We start from the raw sequence: 24,104 nt of genomic DNA, 5'->3' as shown, positions 1-24,104 counted from the left end.
TGAGTCCAGGATATGTCTGGTGAACTCAGCCTGGTCAATAATAAAGTTCCATCTCACATCAAAATACTTATCAAAAGCAGTGAATACATGGTCAGCACCTCAGCAATCCCTTGCTTTTCAAAATATCGCCACTGCAGTTTCTCACCAAATACAAGAATGTATAGACCTGCTGTTTGTCTGGTTAGTGTAAGAAGCTCGGTTGAAAGCTAAATAAAAGGCCTTTTATTTTACAACCAGAAAGATCATTTCTGCAGATTGCATCTGTTTCAACTTAACTAAATAAGTGTTAGCTGTTCTCTGGTTCATTTCTCAAGGAATGCCTTGGCCACCTGCCTGGTTTAAAGTTAAAACAAACTTGGCAGTTAAGTGTCAGTCATCATTAACAGTTACATACTCCATGACAATGCTTCTGCTAATCAGAGTCCACTTGCCGACCAAGTAATATTCTTCTTCCCAGGGAACAGAAATATTGTTTTCTTTTTATCGTGATATTTCTTATAAATTCTCCTGATGATTGCAAGATGAAAATGCTTCAAAAAAAAAGCCTTTATACAGCAATGCCAAAGATCTGATTATTAAAAGATAGGTAGCATTAATGCCAACTCAGTGTTCTCTGATTCAGTGACGGTTTTCCTGTGACAAGAATATTTTTGCCATTCTTCCTTGCCAATTGTAGCTATTTTGGTTACAATGAATGGTAATGGTGGAAGTGTGTTCTCTATAAGGTCGAGGCCTTACTTAAATTATTGATTGTCTTGCCTTATCCATAGCATTACCCCAACATGGCAAGTCTATGGCTACAATACAAGTCTCTCTCTTCAATCACTTTCAGAGTTTATGGAGAGGAAGTCACAATGATTTATTTACCTGGCATTTTCCTGTGCGAATGTCATATAAAGCCATTGAGCCATGTCGAGCCCCGACTGCTATTCTGTTACTCCTCTCACAGCAGCTTACCATGTAGAACCTGAAATCCACAGAGAATTTCAAAAGAACTGAAATCTACTGGCATGTCATTGCAGTGAACCAGCAACAGCAGCAATGTGCTTTGAGATCACTCACCCTTGTACTTATAAAGTTCCAAATCAAAAATGTCATGTTATTTATAATACACAAAGATAATTTTAGGATTTTGTTTTGCATTATGTTCCGTGTCTTTAACACTGTCACCATCTTTTATATATTTTAACTAAAAATAAAGTCAGACAAATCAGTGACAGATATTAATTCTGCCAACCTTGAAAGCTGACGAACCAACTCATTCCTAGGGCACTTAAAAAAAGTTAGTGTAATTTTCAGGTAATGCTGAATGCTATTTTGTCAGTGGGATCACACTGGTACTTTGTGGCATTTCCTACTTCCATCAGAATATAACACTGGGTAAGGGGAATTTGAGGTAGTTCGCTGTCACCAATCCTCCTTTGTCTTTGCTTTGACTTGGGAAAATCTAGTGATTAGTGATAGTGGATATGTCACTTTAGAGTACCTACAGATGAGGCACTGTTTCTGGATAACAGGAAGATTTATTGCATGATAGCAATGTGCACAACTACATTTGGTCAGGCATAATTGGTAAGAGCTTAGGGAGCCAGTAGAGGTACATTGGATGCTTCTGAAAGCGAAAGCAGAATTGCTTGTCTCCACCCACAGGCTGTGTGTGACATCAACAGAATGATGGAACTATTGTAACATGAACATTAACCGCTTCAGAACCATTACCGAATGCAACATGCTGCTGCTACAGCTTCATTTCAGAAGATAATTTAGCAATTGACTGTGTTGCACTTATACATGCAGATACAAAATATAAATGCAGCTGAGTTTAAAAGAGAAATTCTTTCTTTTAAAACTGTGGCTAGTAGAAATTATTGAACTGTGTGATAGAAGATATGTGGTACATGGTACTTCTTTTACATACAGGTAGTTCTGGGATGATGCATGTTTTGGCAGCACGATTTGGCTATAATATCATGGTATTTTGAGGAATGCCTACTTCCTTTTGCCAAAGCGCGATTCCAGTGGAGATCAGTTCATGTGCTTTGTTCCGTGCATGCACCAATGTGCACGCTGAAATCTCCACGCCGTTCTGCTCATGTGTAGATGTGTACGCCGAAATCCCTACATCATTCTGCTCATGCACTGGTGTTCTTGCCATTCTGCCTATGCTCCAGTGTCCACCCATGCACAATATCTGCCCCAATCTCTGTGCTGTTCTGCACGTGTGATGTCAGCCGCTGACAAAACACAGCTTTCTGTGAGAGATACTGTACAGAGAGCAGCTTTCTTACATAGTTTAAATGCACTGTGTTAATTTTACTTTTGTTTTGTTAATAAATATGATTTCAAACTTCATTCAGTCTGTGCTAAACTTTGCGTTTGACTTTTGGGTGATTTTTGAACGATCATGAGTGATACTTTATTTGCTGGTTTGCCCCTAACCCCACTTTTCCCATAGGCCCCATTATTTGTATTAAGCGATTTTCTATGAAGCAAGGTTTCTCTGGAACACAACTACAGCGTTATAGGAGATCTACCTGCATTCGTAAAAAGCCCCTGACATTGTAGCACATCTACTTCTCAATCTATCAGCATGATTGGCTGGAAACAAAACTATTGAATGTGTCTCGGAAACTGTAACTATGCAAGCCACTTCTTTGAGAAAGCTTCATCTTAATTAGGTTCTCTCATCATGTAAAGAATATTTGCATCAACACAATGTCAAATAGCATTGTCACAGTATGCAAAGGCAGTTTTCTATGTTTAGCATCAACTGTAATTCATTTTAGAAAGATGACGATGAGTATCAGTCATGATGATGACTGATAAACCACGTTACAATAATTGTTTGTCTTACTTAAGATACTGTCTATTACATATTACACAATACTTTGCTGCTAAAAATACCGGCGGTTTTACAAATTGTAAATAAAATGCTGCATATTTTTGAGCTACACCATACAATGATGCTTATTGAAGGAGTGAGATGAAGAATTTGAGACCAAGTGGCCCCAACATACTTTGACTCCACCTGACAACAATCTTTTAATCGGTTGAGCTGTAGAGTGTTGAAAAGTGCCAGGAATAACAGAGAGGGAAAAAAATCCAGACCCCGCCAACAGAAAACATCAATTTCTCTCTCACTCTGGGAAACTTACAGACAAACTAAAAAGTTGAAAAGAAAGAATTCAAAAACAAGAAAAGACCTAGGTCCACCTGATCAACAAGTGAACTGAAGTACAACTAATATTCTCCAGACAACAGTGTGTCATCATTGTTAAATCAAAATGACTGAGGAAATAACTTTCCATCTTGTGGTCTGGAACATTTGATCTTCAAAAATTTATTTACTCTTTCTGTGTCCTTTTTGTTTGTTTTTGGTTTCCCTTAATCATGATTGAGTGTGTATGCATTTGGGATTTTTCTGAAAGGATAGAATTTTAAGTTGCAGAATAATAGATGAGAAATCCTTCATTTTCTGTGATTTTTGTAAAAGCTGTGTACTACAATAAATAGTTTGTTACTATCACTGATAAAGTCTGGTGTAAATTGATTTTGCTCGGTAGTAGTTAGTCAGAAAAGTTTGACATTTTGGTGGTCCTATTGGGATTTCGTGTAGTTCTGCATTTGTGACAGCTTATGGAACAGTAGGGCACAATTATAGGTCTACTCTTCCCAGTTAGGTCGAGATGAATATTTAGGGTTTGGACAACTATTAGCAAAGAATACCATTTGAATGAATGAATCACTTAAACTATCTTATTCTCATTACCATAAAACATGAGTCGGTCCAGTAATCAGTAAAGGCAGCAAACTGGGTGTTTGCCTTCAAAGTAAGAGGGTTCAAGTGCAGGAACAAGGATGCTTTGTGGCAATTACGCAGAGCATTAGTGATGCTCAGCCTGGAATACTGCATCTGAGGAAGGTTGTCCTTGTTGTGGTGGAGTGCAATGAAAGTTTATCAAGTTGATTCCAGAAATGGCAGGACTAACATATGATATATAAGCAGAGATTGAGTTGATTAAAATTTTATTCACTGGAGTTTAGAAGAATAAGGGGTGATCTCATAGAAATTTATAAAATTCTAACAGTACTAGACAGTTTAGATGTAGGAAGGATGTTCCTGATAGTACGGGCAGTTCAAAACCAGGGGTGGTGAACCTGTGGTTGGTGCCAAAATACATGTTTTCAAAACAAAAGGTAGATATAGCTCTTGTGGTTAAAAGGATCAATGGATAAGGGGGGAGGATAGGATTCGGGTATTAAGTTTGATGATCAGCTGTGATGGTATTGAATAGCAGGACAGATTCAAGGGGTCAAATGATCTATTCCTGTTCCTATCTTCTTTGTTTCTACGTCAAATTATCTGGCTGCATAGCAGCCCTTACAGGGCTCTCCTCCAAAGTCAATCGTTTTTTGGGCGGCACAGTGGCACATTGGGTAGCACTGCAGTCTTACACCATGAGGTACCTGGATTCCATTCTAGCCTTGTACAGAGTTTGGGTTTCCTCCAGGTGGTCTAGTTTCCAGCCATAGTCTAAAGATGTACAGGTTAGGTGGATTAGCCATGCTAAATGTGGGGTTACGGCAGGTGGGGTTAGGGTGGCAACTGTAGATCATTCTCAGGTTTGTGCAAACCTAATGGGCCAAATGGCCTCCATCTGCACTGTTGGGATTCTATGAATCTATGACCATTCTACATAAACCACCTTCATTCCAGCAATAATTGTTATCTACACTGCACTTTAAGGTTGTACTAGACATAACAGAAGTTTCCTTTTGGGGGAGGGTGAAATGTTTGTTATTTGATGAACTGCACCATTTGACTTAGTCTACTGTCTCTATTCCTGAAAAAACATCATTTAAACTCCACTCTTATAAGTAACATGTGCCAGTGGAGTAATTGTATTGTAGAAACAACCTAAGCTCAAACTTTGAACCCACATTGGAAAGGGACTCTCATCACACTGGTTTTGATATCAGGCCAGACTTTAAATCAGATGTTCACCATCATGTGCAAACTAAATTTGCAGTACAATAGCAACCTATGTTCACTCACCGACAAATTGAAGGGAAACATTCCTGAAGTCCCTTTTTCTTAACCGAAGATCCTTCGAGGCAATACATGATGATGTCCATAACCTGAAATAGTAAATAAGGACACCAGTGTTTCATCAATGAAAATGAACACTCCAGGTATATTATTATTTGTCTTTTCTAAGATTCTATTGTTCTGTATATATGTATTCTCTCTGCCTCTTCACCATTTACAAAGCTGAAATCAAAAATGTGACAGAATATGCCTGAATAGTTCATCATAACAACAATATACATTATCCTCAATACAGCAGTTCATTTGACTAGCATTTGCCCCGAGACTCAATATTTAGCTTTTCAATCACTAACACATGCAGTTGCCATATTTCACAATTCCACAGCTTCCTGATGAAAGGTTTATGCCCGAAACGCCGACTCTCCGGTTCCCCGGGTGCTGCGTGACCTGCTGTGTTTTTCCAGCACTACACTCTCGACTCTGATCTCCAGTCCTCACTTTCTCCTAGCATATTTCACAATTTTTAGGACATACAATACCAGCACCATTCCCAGTCGCTACTAAAAGAATAGGTAATCATCAATTTCAAGTATTTTTCAAGTCTTACACAATTTTGGTTTACATAAAATATTGCTTGTCCTTAAAAGATTTTTAGCAACTGAGGAAGACAAATTCCATTTTGATTAGATGGTACAAACCTTTAACTGAGGTCAAGGAATATTGAAAGAAGTGATACAATACTGGAAGCGTTGGGCATGGAAAGTGAGTTTGATCCATAATTGTAGAATTTAATCAGCTTCAGCAGGTTCCCTGCCATTAGACTACTTGGCCACTTCCAACTTTGTATTATATTGTCGCCAGCATTATTTTATATTTAAAACCTCATGCTTAAATATGGTACCAAAGTACCTACTCCACTGAAAACATGGACTAATGCCTTGGTTTTTGCCAAGGATGGCATACCGGGCTCTCCTCTTTAATATGCATATACTACCATTTGGCAATATTATCCACAAGTCAATCTGTAGGACTAGAATGAGATTCATGCCACATATGATGAGGTTGTACAAACTGATAGTACTTCTAATTACAAACCAACCTCAGGCCTTTACAATGACTGTGGCTTTCATCTATCAGATTTCAAAAACTAGAACCCAAACACCCAAAAGACAACTTCACACTGTAGATGTGTTTAATTACATTACTGGGAAATATGCAATTATTAAGGTCAGAATTTGTTTTGGGTAAGTAAGGATCAAATACTGTTTCCAATCCCAGATGATCATGAACAATATCACAGTTGTCCACTAATTTTAGCAAGATTAGATACATAATAAAGTTTTCTCCAACTTTGTTGTTTAGTAGTACTGTTTCCACAAATTACATGAATACAATTGCAGAATGGACACATGAGAAACTAATGAATTTCAATAAAGTTAAGTGAGAGATTAATGCATTTTGTTTGGAAGAATAAGGAGGACACATACTGTATGCGAAAAATGTGTTGCTGGAAAAGCGCAGCAGGTCAAGCAGCATCCAAGGAATCGATGTTTTGGGCATAAGCTTATTTTTCAGCTCTGATCTCCAGCATTTGCAGTTCTCACTTTTTCCATATACTGGGTACGCAAGGTACATAAGTAGGAAAGGTTTAGAGGGATGTAGGCCAAATGCTGGCAAATGGGTCTGGATCAGTTTAGGAAATATGGTTAACATGGAAAAATTGGACCAAAGGGTTTGCTTCAGTGCTGTAAATCTCTATGACTCTGTATGTTAGGAGACTAAGACTGTGCACAACAGTCCAGGTCTCACCCAGGCTCTATACTCTGGTACTCAAATCACTCTGTAGTAACTGTTCACATGTCATTTGCCTTTTTAATTGCTTGCTGAGCCTGCATGTTAACTTCTATCACCGCATGAACAAGGACACCCAGGTCACTTTGAAGTTCAACACATTCAAAAATACTTTTTATTTCCAATTTCCTCAAGTGGATCAGCTATAGGTGCTTTATGCTGTGTGGTTTGTTGAGTGGCTTCCCGAGCTTGCAATGGCAACCATCTTGGATTGGTGTGGCATGTTTAGAATAGAGTCTATGTTATGGATGTTAGTAAACAGCTTTGTTAGCCATTTCCTTTGTGTCATCCGAATATTTGTAGGAAATCTGGGTAAATTCCTACTGGTTTGCCAATCATGGCATATGTTAGAATACTGGTACTGTCTTTATGTGGAATGATTTGACAAATCTGTCTGTTCTGACATTTTGCCATAAGGACTGTTTCTGCTGTCCACTTATTTTCCTTGTCGACCTATACCGTTGAGTTTAATAAGATTGTGAAATGACCGTATCAGTGTTGACAGTGTTGTAGTTGTTGCTCAGTTAATTACAGGCAGCATAGGAGTTTGTAAAAGTTCTAGTTGAGTGTGTGAAGTCAGCGTCCTTTGCTAACCACCAGGCATTTTTCACAAAGGGTTTGAGGAGAATTATTGTCACATTGGAGTCTTCATTCTTCCTGCATTCTTCAATAAACTGTTCACTTTCTGACCTCTAGCAGGAGATAAGGGTTTGCGGATGTTCGATGGAACGCATATTGGTGGTAGCCAGTTTAAGAAGTCAAACGAAATGGTTGCATTATTTTCAGAAAGAGTAGGCTCTGTTCAATGGCAGTTTGTGCCTATCTACTGCAGACATCCCAGTTCACTTTCCACAGACTCTAACATCAAACAGGGCAACTGCGTAATTTAGATTAGAACTAAATACAGCATTAATGCAGAATATAAATCTTACCAGATTGAAAACATTGAGGGAGAATATCCTCTTTTCTGACAAAAGAATAACTCCTGTGACAGAAAAGATGCCTACACTTCGACTGAAGTTAAACACAACTTAGACTGATCAGACAGATGTTGCTAAGATATCTGTCGGCCTACTCCCTCATGTATGGGAACCATAGAAACAGAGAGAGAGGAGGTGTCGGCCATTCAGCCTTTTGAGCCTGTCCTGCCATTCAATATGATCATGGTTGATTCTCTGTCTCAATATCTTTAAAATGCAGAAATATATCTACCAGTTTCATGAATATATTCAGTTACTTGGCTTCCATAGCCTTCGCATGAAGAGAATTCCACATGTTCACTACCTTTTGAGTGATTATATTTCTCCTCATCAAGGTCCGACATGATTCATCCTGAATATTCAGACTGTGTTCCCTGGTTCTATACTCACCAAAGAGAGAAAACAGCCTCTCTGCATTTAGGCTGCACAGCATTGTTAGATTTTTTTAAAGATTAGATTACTTACAGCGTGGAAACAGGCCCTTCGGCCCAACAAGTCCACACCAACCCGCCGAAGCGCAACCCACCCAGACCCATTCCCCTACACCTAACACCACGGGCAATTTAGCATGGCCAACTCACCTCACCTGCACATTTTTGGATTGTGGGAGGAAACCAGAGCACCTGGAGGAAACCCACGCAGACATGGGAGAATGTGCAAACTCCACACAGTGAGTCGCCTGAAGCGGAAATGAACCCGGGTCTCTGGCGCTGTGAGGCAGCAGGGGAGGCAATGGCCTAAGTGGTATTATTGCTGGACTGTTAGTCCTGAGACCCAGGTATTGTTCTGGAGACTTGGATTTGAATCCTGCCGTGGCAGCTGGTGGAATTTGAATTCAATTAAAAATCTGTAGTTGAGAGTTCTAATGACCATGAAACCATTACTAATTGTCAGGAAATGCTCATCTGGATCACTAATGTCCTTTAGGGAAAGAAACTGCCAACCTTACCTAGCCTGGCCTGCAAGTGACTCCAGACCCACAGCAAAGTGGTTAACTCTTAACTGCCCACTGGGAAACTTGGGTCAGGCAACAAATACTGACCTAGCCAGCAACTCCTTCATCCTGCAAATTAATTTGTTAAAAAATCTCTAATGCATATAGGCCTAATCGAACTAATTGCTCCTTGTGGTGCAGTTCTGTCATCCCTGGTATCAACTTAGTGAATCTCCATTGTCAACCCCCTATGGCAAGTATATCCTTTCTTAGAAATGATGTGGAGGTGCTGGTGTTGGACTAGAGTGGACAAAGTTTAAAATCATTTAAAAACATTTATCTCTCCACCCCCGAGGCTCTCAGCCTCATTCCTGATGAAAGGCTCTGGCCTGAAACGTCGATTTTCCTGCTCCTTGGATGCTGCCTGACCTGCCGTGCTTTTCCAGCAACACACTCTCAACCCATCTCAAAGTTTAAAATTACGCAACACCAGGTTGTAGTTCAACTGTGTTGAGTGATTTTTAAGTTGCTTGGATAGGGAAAGCCAAACTACATGCAATATCCCAGGTGTGGTCTCAGCAAGGCCTGTTTATTTGCATTCTGAGGAAGGGTTACACGACCCAGATCATTAAATCTGAATTCTCTCCACAGATGCTGCCTGCTCAGCTTTTCCAGCAATTTCTGTTTTTGTTCCTGTATATCTGCAGTAAGACATCCCTACTTCTGAACTCAAACCCTCTTGCAGTGAAGGCCAATACACCATTTGCTTTCTTAATTGTTTACTATACCTGCTTGGCTACCTTGATTGACTAAATTACAAGGACACTCAGATCCCTTTGTACATCCACGCTTCTCAATGGATCAGCATTTAAATAATACACTTCAGTATGAAAAACAGGATGCAAGGAGGCTTCAAGATGATCTGGAGAAATTAAACGAGTGCGCAAACTCACGGCAGATGCATTATACCATAATAAACTGGAAGTTTGACACTTTCTTATGAAAGACTGGAAGACAGGTTAGCCGTGGTAATGCATCTGCTATATGTTTGCTCTCTCATTTAACTTGTCCAAATCAACTTGAAGCCTCTTTGCATCCTCCTGTTAACTCACTCAGTTTTGGATCTTTAGCAAATTTGGAAATATTGCACAAAGTTCTATCATCCAAGTCATTTATGCATATTGTGAACAACTGGGGCCAAAGCACAGATGGGTACCCCATTAGTTATTGCCTGGCACTCGGAAAAAGACCCACTTATTCCCACTGTCTGTTTTCTGTATGTCAACTAATTCTCAACCCACGCCAGTATATTTCCCAGAATGCCAGAATAACATTGCTCACTAACTTACTATCAAACACAGTCTTGAAATCCAAATAACTTTAATATCTCCTATATCTATTCCAATAGTTACAATTTCAAAAGTCAGCTGTAGAAACTGCAATATGCAAAGTTATTAAAATGAAAAGGACAAATTTAAAAAAGAAAAAAAAACACTCAAAATGGAAACATCAAGCTTAAAACATGAGAATTTTGCAATTAAGAGAAGTCCACTAATTCCATGAGGTTTGTGCTTTTTCTTAAGAGGTTTATCTCACCCTCACAAGGCATCACTCAATTTACTTTTGTTTCCAAAACTCTGAAAACCAGTAGCTTTGAAAACATTATAATTTCTGATTCACTTGAAAAACTAAGACCATAAGACTGTAAAGTATCAGATTACAATTAGGCCATTTGTCCCACTGGGTTTGCTCCTCCACTCGATCATGGCTGATGTGCTCATTCTCTCCTGCCTTCTTCCTGTAAACCTTGGCCTTCTTATGAATCAAGAACCTATCTCTGTCTCAAACATACTCAATGACTCAGCCTCTACAGCCCTTTGAAGCAAAGAGTTCCACAGATTAATCACCCTCTGGGTGAAGAAAATCCTCTTCATCTCAATTCACTCTCAGGCTGTGCCCTCAGGTCCTAGTCTCTCCTACTAATGGAAACATCCTCTCCATGTCCACTCGATCAGAGCCTCCCAATATCTGTAAGTTTCAACAAGATCCCCGTCTTCCAAACTCCATCAAGTACAGATCCAGAGTCCTCAACCTTCAGGAGAAAGTGAGGACTGCAGATGCTGGAGATCAGAGCTGAAAAATGTGTTGCTGGAAAAGCGCAGCAGGTCAGGCAGCATCCAAGGAGCAGGAGAATTGACGTTTCGGGCATAAGCCGTTTTTCAGGGCTTATGCCCAAAACGTCGATTCTCCTGCTTCTTGGATGCTGCCTGACCTGCTGCGCTTTTCCAGCAACACATTTTTCAGATCCTCAATCTTCACCCCACTATTCTGCAACCTCCTCTGGTCGCATCCAAGGCCAGCACATCCTTTCATAGATACAAGGCTCAAAACTGCTCATAATATTCCAATGTGGTCTGACTAGAGCCTTTTACAGCCTCAGTAGTACATTTCTACTCTTGTGTTCTAGCCTTCTTGAAATGAATGTTAACATTGCATTTGCCTTTGTAACTGCCAACTGAACCTGCATGTTAGACTTAAGAGAATCCTGAACTAAGACTCCCAAGTCCCTTATGCTTCAGATTTTTTAAAGCCTTTCCCTGTTAAGAGAATAGTCTACACCTTTGTTCTCCATATCAAAATCTATAACCTCACACTTTCACATATTGTATTCCATATAATTTCTTTGCTCACTCTTCTAACCTGTTCCACTACTTCCGAAGTCTCCCCACATCCTCAACACGACCTGCCCCTCCAACTATCTTTGTGTCACCTAAAAATGTAGGAATAATGTCCTCTGTTTCTTTGTCCAGATTGTTAAATATAATGCGAATAGTTGTGGTCCCAACACTGACCCCTGAAAAAGACTCCTTTATCCCTACTCTGCCTTTTGCCAGTGTCCTCTAAGCCAGTACCTTGCCTGTAACACTGTGGGCTCTTATCTTACTTTGCAGCCTCTTATGAGACACTTTGTCAAAGTCTTCTGGAAATTGAAATAGATCACATCCACTGGTTCCCTTTGACTAACCTTCTCAAAGAATTTTAACAGATTTGTCAGCCCTGACATCTCCTTGATAAAGCCGTGCTGACCCAACTGGGGCCCTCCTTGACTCCAGTAATTCTTGAAAGATCACCACCAATGCCTCTACAATTTCCTCAGCTTTCTCCTTTAGAACGCTGGGGAGGGTAGTCAATCTGGTCTGGGTGGTTTATCTACCTTCAGACCTTTCAGCTTACCCGTCGCATTGTTCCTAGTGACAACCATTGCACTCAACTCAGTTATTGTATCAGCCTTGAAAATATCCAAACAAAACTGCTTACCTCAACAAGAAGGTCAACTACATCTGTTGGCATTTTCTCGATCAGTATCTCAATCACCCGCAGAATTTCACTCTTTGCGCGAGCCAAGATACTGGTGTGCACATTGGGTTGAGACTGTGTATTGGCTGCTAAAGCTGTGTGTCTATGGACCTACAAAGGAATCATGCACAAAGTAATCAAGACATTAGAATCAAGATAAAAAAAAACTAAATGATCTATTTTAAAAGAATTAAATACCAATGAATAAACATTTCACAATTTCCCGGTGTTAATTATGTTTCCCTAAAAAATAGTTACATTAGATAGTAACAATTGATTTTTCTTAATAACTTGGCATTTAAACAGCAAATTTAACATAATAATAAAATCCTAAAACATCCATTTTTGTATCTTTAAAGATAATATGACATCAAGAACCAAGAGAAAATAACTAAAGCAGAAGACCAAAACCTCTGACAAAAAGGCAGTTTTTAAGGATTGTCTGAAAGGAAGAAAGTGAGATTGAGAGCCAGAGTGGTTTAGGGAATGAATTTCAAAGCCCAAGGACTGGGCAGCTAATACAAAATACTCAAGAGACTGGAATTCGAGAAGTGCAGGCATTTTGGAAGGTTGGCAGGCTGAGCTTTATAGAGAGAGAGGAGAACATGGTCATGCAGAGACTTGAAAACAAGTGTTGGGGGAATTTTGAAGTTGAGGTGCTGCTAGTTTTCCTGATGAAGGGCTTATGCTCGAAACGTCGAATTCTCTATTCCTGAGATGCTGCCTAACCTGCTGTGCTTTGACCAGCAACACATTTGCAGCTGCTTAACTGATAGCCAACTGGGGTGAACAAATAGAAGGGTGATGGATAATTGGGATACAGTGATGAAGACACGAGGGACACAAAATGTTGCATCAATACAAAGGTATAGAGGGAAGAGTGTATGAAGTTTCCACAAGGTGTGAGAATAGGGAAGCCTGGATATAATGAAGGAATGACTTTCAAGTTTCAACTGCAGAAGAAAGAGATGAGGTCAAGGACAAAATTATGAAGATAGAAGTAAATAAAGAATTTCTAACTTCAATATAAGGTTTCCTTTAAAAAAAAATAGCTCTGCCTTCTGGTGAAATCGTGAGAAAACAAATTTATCGGCGCAGGCTTGGAGGGCCGAAAGGCCTGTTCCTGTGCCGTAATGTTCTTTATTCTTGAAGCAGTGACATGTTAATCAGATGATGCAAATTTATTAAGCTTAACCAAAGAAACAGAAATCAGAAAAGAAGAGAAAGGTAGGAGTTGCAGATAGACAGGATAGTGAAGCAACTGTTTGGTATGCTTGGCTTTATTGGTCATACATAGAGTATTGGAATTGGGAGGTCATGTTGCTGCTGTACAGGACATTGATGAGGCCACTTTTGGAATGCTACATGCACTTTAGGTCTCCCTGCTCTAAGAAGGATGTTGTGAAACTTGAAAGGGTTCAGAGAAGATTTACAAGAATGTTGCCAGAGTTGGAGGGCTGAATAAACTGGGGCTATTTTCCCTGGAGCGATAAAGCCTGAGGGGTGTCTTTACAAAGGTTTATAGAATCGCCAGGGGCATAGATAAGGTGAATAGCCAAGATCTTTATCCCCAAGGTAGGGAAGTCCAAAACTAAGGGCACAGGTTTAAGGTGAGAGGGGAAAAATTAAAAAAAAGGAATTGAGGGGAATCTTTTTCCACCCAGAGGGTGGTACGTGTATGGAACGAGTTGCCAGAGGATGTGGTGGAGGTGGGTTCAATTTAGAAGGCCTCGGCATGGGTACATGAATGGAAGGGTTGAGAAGGATATGGGCCATTTGTTGGCAAATGGGACTTGTTCAGTTTAGGATATCTGGTCGGCATGGACAAGTTGGACCGAAGGGTCGGTTTCCATGCTGTATAACTCTATGACTTTATGACTCAAATATGAAAACTGATTTGATCACAAAATCTAAAGACACAAAAATGGCTCTGTTAACAAATGGATGCTGACAAGAATCAATAATCATGAAGAACAATGCCTTCAGCCGCCTAGCATTTAGTTCTGGATTGCATTCCTAAATCTTCTCTGCTTGTCCACGTCACAACTATTTTTAACACAGTCCTTAAAACTTTGAGGTTCAAGAAGCTACCCTAATAACTCCTAATCCAACAGTGACAAATTTTGTTTGATAAACCATCTGTAATGTGCCTTTGGATGTTTCGATGTGTAAAAGACAACATTCAAACACAAATTCTTGTTATGGGTCTCTGGCCAAAATGAAACCATATACTACAAGAAGGATACACAGTGGGCATTAAGTAAACCTAACATTTATCGAGCACGTCAGAATGAGAGTGAGTGTTCTCCATGGATTTGGGTTATATAATCTCAGCTGACCTACCCATGTCGCTCTGAGGAAATGCTGTACTGTTCAAGGTATTGTCTTTCAAATAACCCACAACACTATACAAAGAGAGCAGGAGAATTTGTTCATTGTCTTTATTAATATTTGTCCTTCAGTCAATAACACTGAAATTATTTAATTGGTCAGTTATTTCACTGTTACTTGTAGGACCTTGTGGATTACAAATTGAATGTAACAAGAATGACAATGCAATAAAACAGGGTATAACACCAGATCAGATAAGGTGGTGTTGGTTAAAAAAAATAGATTTTAAAATATGAGAAAACATCATTAAAAACATATAAAGTCATGCCAGCATGGTGGTACAGTTAGTGGCACTGCAGCTGGCAGTCAGCATTTGGAAATCAGATGTGCGATCCAAATTAATGATCTGATATCAAACATGTTAGCATGTTGACTCTTTTAAAATGAAGAGAAGTGTTTAAATGGTTTTGCAACAAGGCTGACAAATAGTAAATAAAGTTTAAGTTTTTGAAAGTTGTGTCATGAGAACTAAACATCGCTTCTGAGGCTAAAATTTTATTACTCATTGTGAAGTGCCCTTGAAAAAGGTGGTGGTGAGCAATCTTCTTGAACCGCTGATGGGTAGTTTGATTCTGAGCAGTTTGTTAGGCCACATCAAGGAAGAATTCAGAATCAACAATATTACAGCAGGTTTGGAGTAATATACAAGCCTAAAATGGATAGGGAAAGCAAATTTCCTCCCCTAATGGACATTAATGTACCAAATGGACATTTACAGTAATCCAATAAATTTATGTTCACCATTACTGATACTGAACTTTAATTCTATTTTATTTATTTAATCAACAGAACTTTAATTCCTTAGCTGCCATGGTGGGACTTTAACCCATCTGGATTATTAGTCAATGAAATATATCCACGAATGTAACAATGATATTACAGTATCAAAATCTGAAGTAATAGATTGCTTGAAAAATATACGTGAATTAGCAGAAAGAGATTTTGAAAGGGACCTGGGAATAGCAATAGACTCATCACTTCCAATGCCTAGGGAAAATGGTGAATCAATTAGAAGAGCTAATAGAATGTTGAGATATAGTGGAATCTAGTTACTGTGATTGATTTGGACAGGTACTAAAGTGATCACGATAATCAAATGTTCACTAAATCAAAAGGTGGTCATTCCAAAATATCCCAGAAGACAGTTTTCACCCCAAATTAGGTACCCTAAGCAGGACTGCTCAGCTGATTAAAATTGTAGTAAGCTATCCTGTTGAATAGCTGCAGTGCGAAAGTGCAATTCAGACACTCCATCAGTATGCTGTGTAAAAACCACAATACGCTCCTCAGCCCATATTCTGCGAATGCTAAAACTAAATTATTAACCATTTCAGGTTTACTCTGAATGGCTAATCACCACTATTGGGGTTATTCATTGATCATCAACTGTGCTCATTGGAAACAACTCCTTCCTGGATACTGAGACTGGTTCTGGGGGAGATAGCAGATCTACACAGGCCAGACAGGAGACACCTAGGCAGAGGTGGCACAAATATCATTGTATGATGATTTACTAGGGGTACAGGGGAAGAGTTTAAACTAACATAGAAGAGACATAGAAACCAGGAGCTAACATTAAAGAGAAAAACAAGAGAGAGGGAGCATTACAGTATGAAATATTAGAAATGGGATGATTAAGAGGAAATGCCTAAATTGGCCAATAAGGCCTAAATTGATTTCTTGTGCATTTGTGTGAATGCATAGGATATGGTGAATAAGGCTGGTGCACTGTAGGCACGTGGGAATATGATGCTTTGACAATACCAAAGATCTGGCTCAAAGAAAGAGAAGGATTGTATAGCAAATAATCCTGGACAGAAAATATTAGGAATGAGACAAAGGAAAGAATGGAAGAGGGGTGAAGTATTGACTAAGGATAATATTACTGTACAGAATAAAGAATGATTTCTTACTGGAAACAAGGACAGAATTAATGTAAGGAACAACAGAGTTGCCATGATAGGACTGGGTGTTTTTTGTTGCCCATCTTTGGAAAGATATTAGGAATAACCATATTCTCTATTGGCAGAAGGGGTTGATATATCACAGTCCAACAGGTTTATTTGGAAGTTCTAGGTTTCGGAGCATAGTTCCTTCATCAGGTAGCTGTAAAGCATGATCATAAAGTACAAGATTTATATCAAAGATCCCAGTGTCAAAGATGACACTGCTATCTTTTGCTGTAAATTCTGTGTCTTACGATCCTGCGCCACAGCTACCTGTTGAAGGAACAGCGCTCCAAAAGCTAGTACTTCTAAATAAACCTGCTAGATTATGACTTGGTGTTGTGTGATTTTTAATTCTGCGCTATAAGCATTTTATGATGTCTCATATTAATGATTTTTGCTGAGACTCATCTTTCAGGACATAACGGGATTATCACCTTCTGGTTTTGCAATAACAGTATTGAGTACAACTCCCTGGGTTTTGTCCTGACGATTCAGAACAATGTCTTGAATTCAAAGGGAAGGACAGATTGTTACCTGATAATTAATGAATGATGCATATTGTAAATGGGAAATCTAAAATAAAGCTGTGATTTGGAAGTGCCGGTGTTGGACTGGGATGTACAAAGTTAAAAATCACACAACACCACTTTATAGTTCAACAGGTTTATTTGGAAGCACTGGCTTTTGGAGCACTGCTCCTTCATCAGGTGGTTGTGGGGTATAAGATTGTAGGACACAGAGTTTATAGCAAAAGTTTGTAGTGTGATGTAACTGAAATTATATACTGAAAAAGACCTGGATTGTTTGTTAAGTCTCTCATCTTTTAGAAAGGGCATGTTGGTTGCCGTTCTTTTGTGTGTAAATCCCAGAACTTTCTTAAAGTTACATTCTTCAGTGAACTTTAACAATAGGTGCCATGTTGGTCCAGATAATGCATTGAAGATGTGAGGTGCCCTGTGTGAGGCTGCTGATGCCCCAATGTTCAGACTGATTCTAAAAAAGGGATTTACAGAAGCTTACATGAATCCATGCAGCTTTTGAGCAAAACAAAATATAATTCTGCAAGTACAAATTCACCCCACAAACTAGCATAGTACATTGGTGAGACTGAGCAGAGGCTACGGCAATGGATGAATGGACACTGCACAACAATCAACAGGCTGGAGTGTTCCCTACCAGTCGGAGAACATTTCAGTGGTCTGGGATATTCGACCTCAGACCTTGAGGTGACCGTCCTCTGAAGGCGGACTTCGGGACAGATAACAACACAAAGCAGCCAAACAGAGGCGATAGCCAAGTTAGTTAGCCATGGGGATGGCCTCAAGTGGAACTTCAGGTTCATGTCACACTACAGGTGACCCCACTGCACTGCACCACGTTAGTGGGGTGAATTTGTACTTGCAGAATTACATTTTACTTTGCTCAAAAACTGCATGAATCTATGTAAGATTCTGTAAGTCCCTTTTTTAGATCAGAATCAGTCTGAACATTGGAGCAGGGACAGCCTCACACAGGGCACCTCACATCGTCGACGCATTATCTGGGCCAACATGACACCTACTGTTAAAGTTCATTTGAGACTATAACTTTTAAAAAGTTCTGGGATTTACATACAAAAGAATTGAAACCAACATGCCCTTTCTAAAAGATGAGAGACGTAGAAAAAGTATTTTTCAATATATAATTTCAGTTCCATCTCACTATAAACTTTTGCTATAAATTCTGTGTCCTATGATCTTATACTCCACAACCACTTGATTAAGGAGCAGTGCTCCAAATAAACCTGTTGGACTATAACCTGGAGTTGTGTGATAGAATAAAGCTGATTATCACATCAAATTTCCATGATGACTAAACAGAAATTGCACTGTATTGAACAAAAAATAATAGTATCATATACATTTTAAGCATTATTCTCACAACGTACAGGTTGAACCCATCCTTGACTCTGTGTTCTTATTTTTGGTGAAGATTTGATCACTCTCCTAATATTGGTCATAGTTGAACGGGTTTAAAGAAAGACAGGGAAATGCATGGATTTAGGGAGGAATGAATCAAGGGAGGGCATTCCCAGCCTCAAAGGCTGTAGAGATATTGAGGAGGAATGAAAATGCATCATAATCACATTAGTGGATTTTGATTCAAAACAAGGATGAATTTTTAAGCAATCAAGTTCACGTCAGTGATTTAAGATAACATTTAGATGAATTGCCAGGAAATGGTATATTTGAGATGAAATTGAACTTCCAATTAAAAATAATTGATTAATATCTGGTAAACTCAGAAAATAAGATTTTATTTAAACCCAAGATCATTATTGCAGAAATGTGTAGAGATATATGGGTAGATGATGGCAACCTTCTCACAGTGCAATCTGTTGAACATCTTGGATTATATCACAGTTTGTTAAATTCACCTCCTAGCAAAAGTAGATAATCAAGCAAAATGCACTGATTATACATGGAACTTGAACTGACAAATGATTAGCTAATGCTGCAATACTGAAACAAGCTTAAAGTTATATTTTCAAAATGTGGGAATGACTTTTAATTCAAAGGCAACGTTCAGTATTTTTTCATTGTACTCAGTAGAATTATGTTATATTTCCAGTTTTGTTTTGTCATCTTTACTGCATGCAAAATTTGTGCAAGTAATAACCAGGAACAAATTAAATGTTTCCATTTTGTTTCCTTTATTTCAATGCATAACCACTGATGCAAAGATAACCCAATAATAGTTGTATCAAAAAGACTATTTTCTAATTCTACTTCGGAAGCTAAAATAATAGAAGGGCCTAAAAACCAACATATGATTCTAAATTAAGTATGTCATCAAATTGCTTTTGCAGAAAACAATGTAAGATTTAAAGAAAAATCTCAGTTCGAACAACACGTTTTCCAAGGGGGCTCATCAGGATTGCCAATGAAAAATGGGGTATGAAATCACTGATTAATAGCTGTAGTTTGCGGGACACAGCACAATGACTCACCTCACGTGCAATAGTAGTTATGAAAGCTGGTGGTCTGGCTGTAGCAATAAGTGAAAGAGCATGACGTGCTGAGCGGGCGGAGTCAGCTGCTGGGCTGAGCGGCAGTCCCATTGTTATGCTAAACAGGATCAAAGGGGAGGGAGAGAGGGAGAAAGAAAACACATTGAGAAACTAAGGGTGAAAAGATTGTCAGTTTATAATGCCATTTCATGGTCAACTAAATCAGTTAAACAGTTTGAAAATAATGGACTGCTACAAGGCAGTGTGATGAGAATTTTGAGGGACTCGACATCACCTATATGTCCAGTAATTACACATATCAAAATACAGCCCATCTGCTTAACATCCAAAAGGGGCATATTAACAAATTAAAGTGTTTGATCGAAAATATCATGTTTATCTCTGACAACAGAATATTAAAACACTATTTTGTTTACAACACTTTATTAACTATTTAGGAATAATATTCTTCAAAAGTATTTTTCTCTGGTCATATCAATTCATATCTAATAGCTATGTGATGTATTTTGAACAATAAATCCTTCAAAAATTGAACATTAAATACCAAGGTTAAGAGAAGTTGCAACTCTTGCTTAACTAGCAGAATTATTCTCATGTGCATCAGATAGATTAAAAAATCACAATGTTCTAATACCTTAGGAAAGACTTAAAAAGGAACTGAGGGGTAACTCCTTCTTGCAGATGATGGTGGATATCTCGAATGAGCTGCCAGAGGAGGTGACGGAGACTGGTACAATTACAACATTTAAAAGGCATCTGGATCGATATAAAAATAGGAAGGGTTTAGAGGGGTATGGGCCAAATGCTGGTAAATGGGACTAGGTCAGATTGGGATGTATGGTTGGTGCAGACTTGTTGGACCAAAGGATTTGCTTCAGTGCCACATGACTATATGACTCTATCTGAAAGCTAGCACCTAAAAATATTAAAAATCTTAAACCTGCTATTTATGTTCAGTATTTTCTGCTGAAATTTCTTTTATTTTAGTTTGGACTGAAAATGCTATAGGAATACATTAACGAATTGGTCATAAGTTGTAAAAACCGACTCAGATTTTAATTGAAGGTTAGAGGTGGATTTGCAAATTTTTAGCACAGTAGCATTATTTAGACTTTAAAGAGATATTCAAGCCATCAATAATTCAAATGCAGATTGCAATTAAAAACTCTTTTATAAGGACTATTGGAAGGATGCTGTGTAACTTGAAAGAGTTCAGAAAAGATTTACAAGCATGTTGCCTGGGTTTGGAGGATTTGAGCTATACAGAGAGGCTGAATGGGCTGAGGCTATTTTTCCTGGAGTGTCGGGGGCTGAGGGGTGACCTTATAGAGGTTTACAAAATCAGGATACGGTAAATAGACAGTCTTTTCGCTGGGGTGGGGGAGTCCAGAACAAGAGGGTATTGGTTTAGGGTGAGAGGGAAAGATATAAAAGGGATCTAAGGGCAACATTTTCACGCAAAAGGTGGTGAATGAATGAAATGAGCTGCCAGAGGAAGTGATGGAGGCTGGTACAATTGCAACATTTGAAAGGCATCTGGATGTGTGTATGAATAGGAAGGAATTAGAGGGGTATGGGCCAAGTGCTGGCAAATGGGACTAGATTAGGTTGGGATATCTGGTCAGCATGGTTGGTTTCAACTCCATTTTCCTACCTGCTTTCCATAACCCTTCAACCTATTACTGATTAAACAGCTATCCACCTCCTCCTTAAATTTACTTCATACCTCTGCTCAGTAACCAGCATACTCTGGGACAATGACTTCCAAAGATTCATGACCCTTTGAAAGAAATAATTTTTTGTCATCTCTGTTTTAAATCTGCTACTGCTTATCCTAAAACTATCATCTTTCTTTCTAGATTGCCCCATATGAAGAGATAATGACCAATTCCGTTCTACTTAAAGCATTATCTCGAATGAAATTGCATAATAGAATCTACATGTACAGAATATTTAATGGTGGCACCACACAAGGGAAATGACCTGCTGTGCTTTTCCACAATTACCTCCCACCTAACTTCCCCTAGCCCCACCCTCCTATTTATCTCTAAGTCCTCTTGCCCTCTGCATTCCTGATGAAAGGCGAATGACTGAAACGTCAACTCTCCTTCTCCTTAGATGCTGCCTGACCTGCTGTGCTTTTCCAGCGCCACACCTTTTGATTTAAACAATTTAAAAATGCAAAGCAGTTCTGTTCTATTAGTCTCATCAGGATATATACAATGGCTCTAAAATTATAACTAGCTGTACCAAAGCAATACAAAAGTACTATAAGTATATATTTTTCTAAATAACTTGCTGGCACAATATCGCTCATTTGACATTTCTAAAAATAAATTTAAAATAATATAATTAATAAATTATAATCTGTGCAATTCTACTTTGCATGTAATCATAGAATCCCTACAGTGTAGAAGCAGGCCATTCAACCCATTGGGTTCATACTAACCCTTGGAAGAGCATCCCACCTCCACCATTTCACCCCCCAATCCTATCCTGTAATCCTGCATTTGCCATGGGCAATCCAGCTAATCTGCACATCTTTGGACTGCGACAGGAAACTAGAGCACCCAGCCAAAACCCATACAGAGATGGAGAAAATGTGCAAACTCCAAGTAGACAGTCATCTAAAGTAGCCATCACTGAACATACTTGACCATTTCAGTTTTTCTTCCAAGTTTCTTTAAAAAGGTATCACAAAAGTCCAAGGATCTGAATTAATTCTTGATAACATTTTCAATCATTATTATGGTCAGATAAAAAGCGAATAGGAATTATGTTCTGATAATGGTTATGCAGACTGCGTTAAAGGGACTTGCTTTGGAAAGTTTGAAATGACCAATTCATTCCCCCATTCTATTTAATAAAAACAATAAATGAGAAAATGTCAAAATGTAATCGCGGAGCAAAGAATGCTCACCATATTCAAAGTAATTTCTGATGACTCTTCATTATATTGGCTGTATATATTTTTAACTTAAACAACATGGTGCTAAAACATTTAGGAACCAATTGTCTTGCATGATAGCACTTTGTATTTCTGAAGTGGCTGCATTTCGGATTATATGCATATTGTTTATGTTATAGCATGCTCAAACTATTTCAAAATTAAATAGAGGATAAGAATTAAGAAAGCTAACATCATAAATCCAAGGATCAGGTTTCATGTGATCAGTTGGAAGAGTCAGTCAAGACTGACCTGCTATAATTTGTCCTATTAATAAACAGTATACAGGGCATTCAAGATGTCTCTGGAAAGCTGCAGTCCACCAGTTTGGTGGCATATGCTACAAACATTTTCAAAGCCTCTTGCAACCTCCCACCATCCTCTTTTTTTGTGAAAGCAAAAAAGCATAAAATATTGCATAGCAGGGTTCTTCTTTGAACTTCGTAATAGGCAAAACACGAAAGCATGCTGCCTATTGTTGCAGTGTTCATCTGTCCAGTGGAAAAAAAACCCCTCATTTTAAAACACACAGCTAGTCATTCTGTACAAAACAAAAATCTTTATTATTAAAGCACAATGACAGAAAGCATCTTTTAGGCACAAAATATAGTTTTCCTTTATAAAGCCTTCCAAAATCATCAAACAAGTCAGAATAAACTAATGAACCAAAAAAACATTTGTGGGGCACAACAATAACTGATCAATGATTGGACATTTACTAACTCCCAAAAATCAAATTTTTGGATGATTCGTACTTTTCTAGTATTTGGAAGCTTATTTTGCCAATTTCAGTTATTCCTGCTTTTAACTAATAAGAGTGAAACATTTTTTAAAAAATCTGTGATGGTTTCTGGGTCTAAACATACGCACTAATGAACCAATCTTAAGGAAATGCTTTCACTGAAATTACCTGAACTCAAGATCCCATGACACAAGGCAAAATTGGAGACAAATGTATGTATCAGAGGGGTACAGGCATTTTAGGAGGAAGCTTTGCAGCCCAGATTTTCACGGAGTTGAATAAGATATGTAAAAAAACTGATGCAAAAACAAAGCAGACATTCATTCATAACTTTCCACTATGTTATAAAAAAAAGTCTTTTTTCAATGCACAAGCCTTAGAGTGGGCCCTAAACCTGATGAAGGAGCGTCGCTCCGAAAGCTAGTGTGCTTCCAATTAAATCTGTTGGACTATAACCTGGTGTTGTGTGATTTTTAACTGTGTACACCCCAGTCCAACACCGGCATCTCCAAATCAAGCCTCAGCATGCCATCAACTAGATTTGACCACCCAATGAAGATTCTGTCTTTGCAGACACTTTCGCCTGAGGAAAGCTGGCAAAACTGGGAATTCTGCCATTCCCATTATCTGCTTCAAGGAAGAAAATCCAGGCTTCAGCGGGTGTTTACACACTGGGTGGTCAGGAGCTGGCTGTCATAAAAGAGGGAATGATGACCATGTGTAGATCGGAAGAACTTAGGATAACAGACCTGAGCAGTAATGCCCAGAGTAAATTGTTACCAACAAATGTGAACTGGCATATGGAACACTGAAATGCACAGCACAGAAACAGACCCTTCAGTTCAGCTTAACCACACTGACCAGATATCCTAAATTAATCTAGTCCCATTTGC

At 38.7% G+C, this 24,104-nt stretch overlaps 1 protein-coding gene across 3 annotated transcripts in view; it reads right to left on the bottom strand.

Moving 5' to 3' along the window:
- LOC132833420 (WD repeat-containing protein 7) overlaps positions 1-24,104 on the bottom strand; it is a 673,682-nt gene that overhangs the window by 138,348 nt on the left and 511,230 nt on the right. For all 3 annotated transcript variants that reach the window (XM_060851797.1, XM_060851713.1, XM_060851878.1), the window contains 4 exons: positions 19,502-19,619; positions 12,134-12,283; positions 5,057-5,139; positions 868-967 (listed from right to left, as the gene is read on the bottom strand). In XM_060851797.1, the coding sequence (XP_060707780.1) occupies positions 868-967; positions 5,057-5,139; positions 12,134-12,283; positions 19,502-19,619 (451 nt within the window). The remainder of the gene's footprint in view (positions 1-867; positions 968-5,056; positions 5,140-12,133; positions 12,284-19,501; positions 19,620-24,104) is intronic.

Source organism: Hemiscyllium ocellatum, chromosome 1 (genome assembly GCF_020745735.1).
Source record: "Hemiscyllium ocellatum isolate sHemOce1 chromosome 1, sHemOce1.pat.X.cur, whole genome shotgun sequence".
NCBI lineage: Eukaryota > Metazoa > Chordata > Chondrichthyes > Orectolobiformes > Hemiscylliidae > Hemiscyllium > Hemiscyllium ocellatum.
The sequence above is the reverse complement of the archived record's forward strand: the minus strand, read 5'-3'. Positions and strand labels throughout refer to the sequence as shown.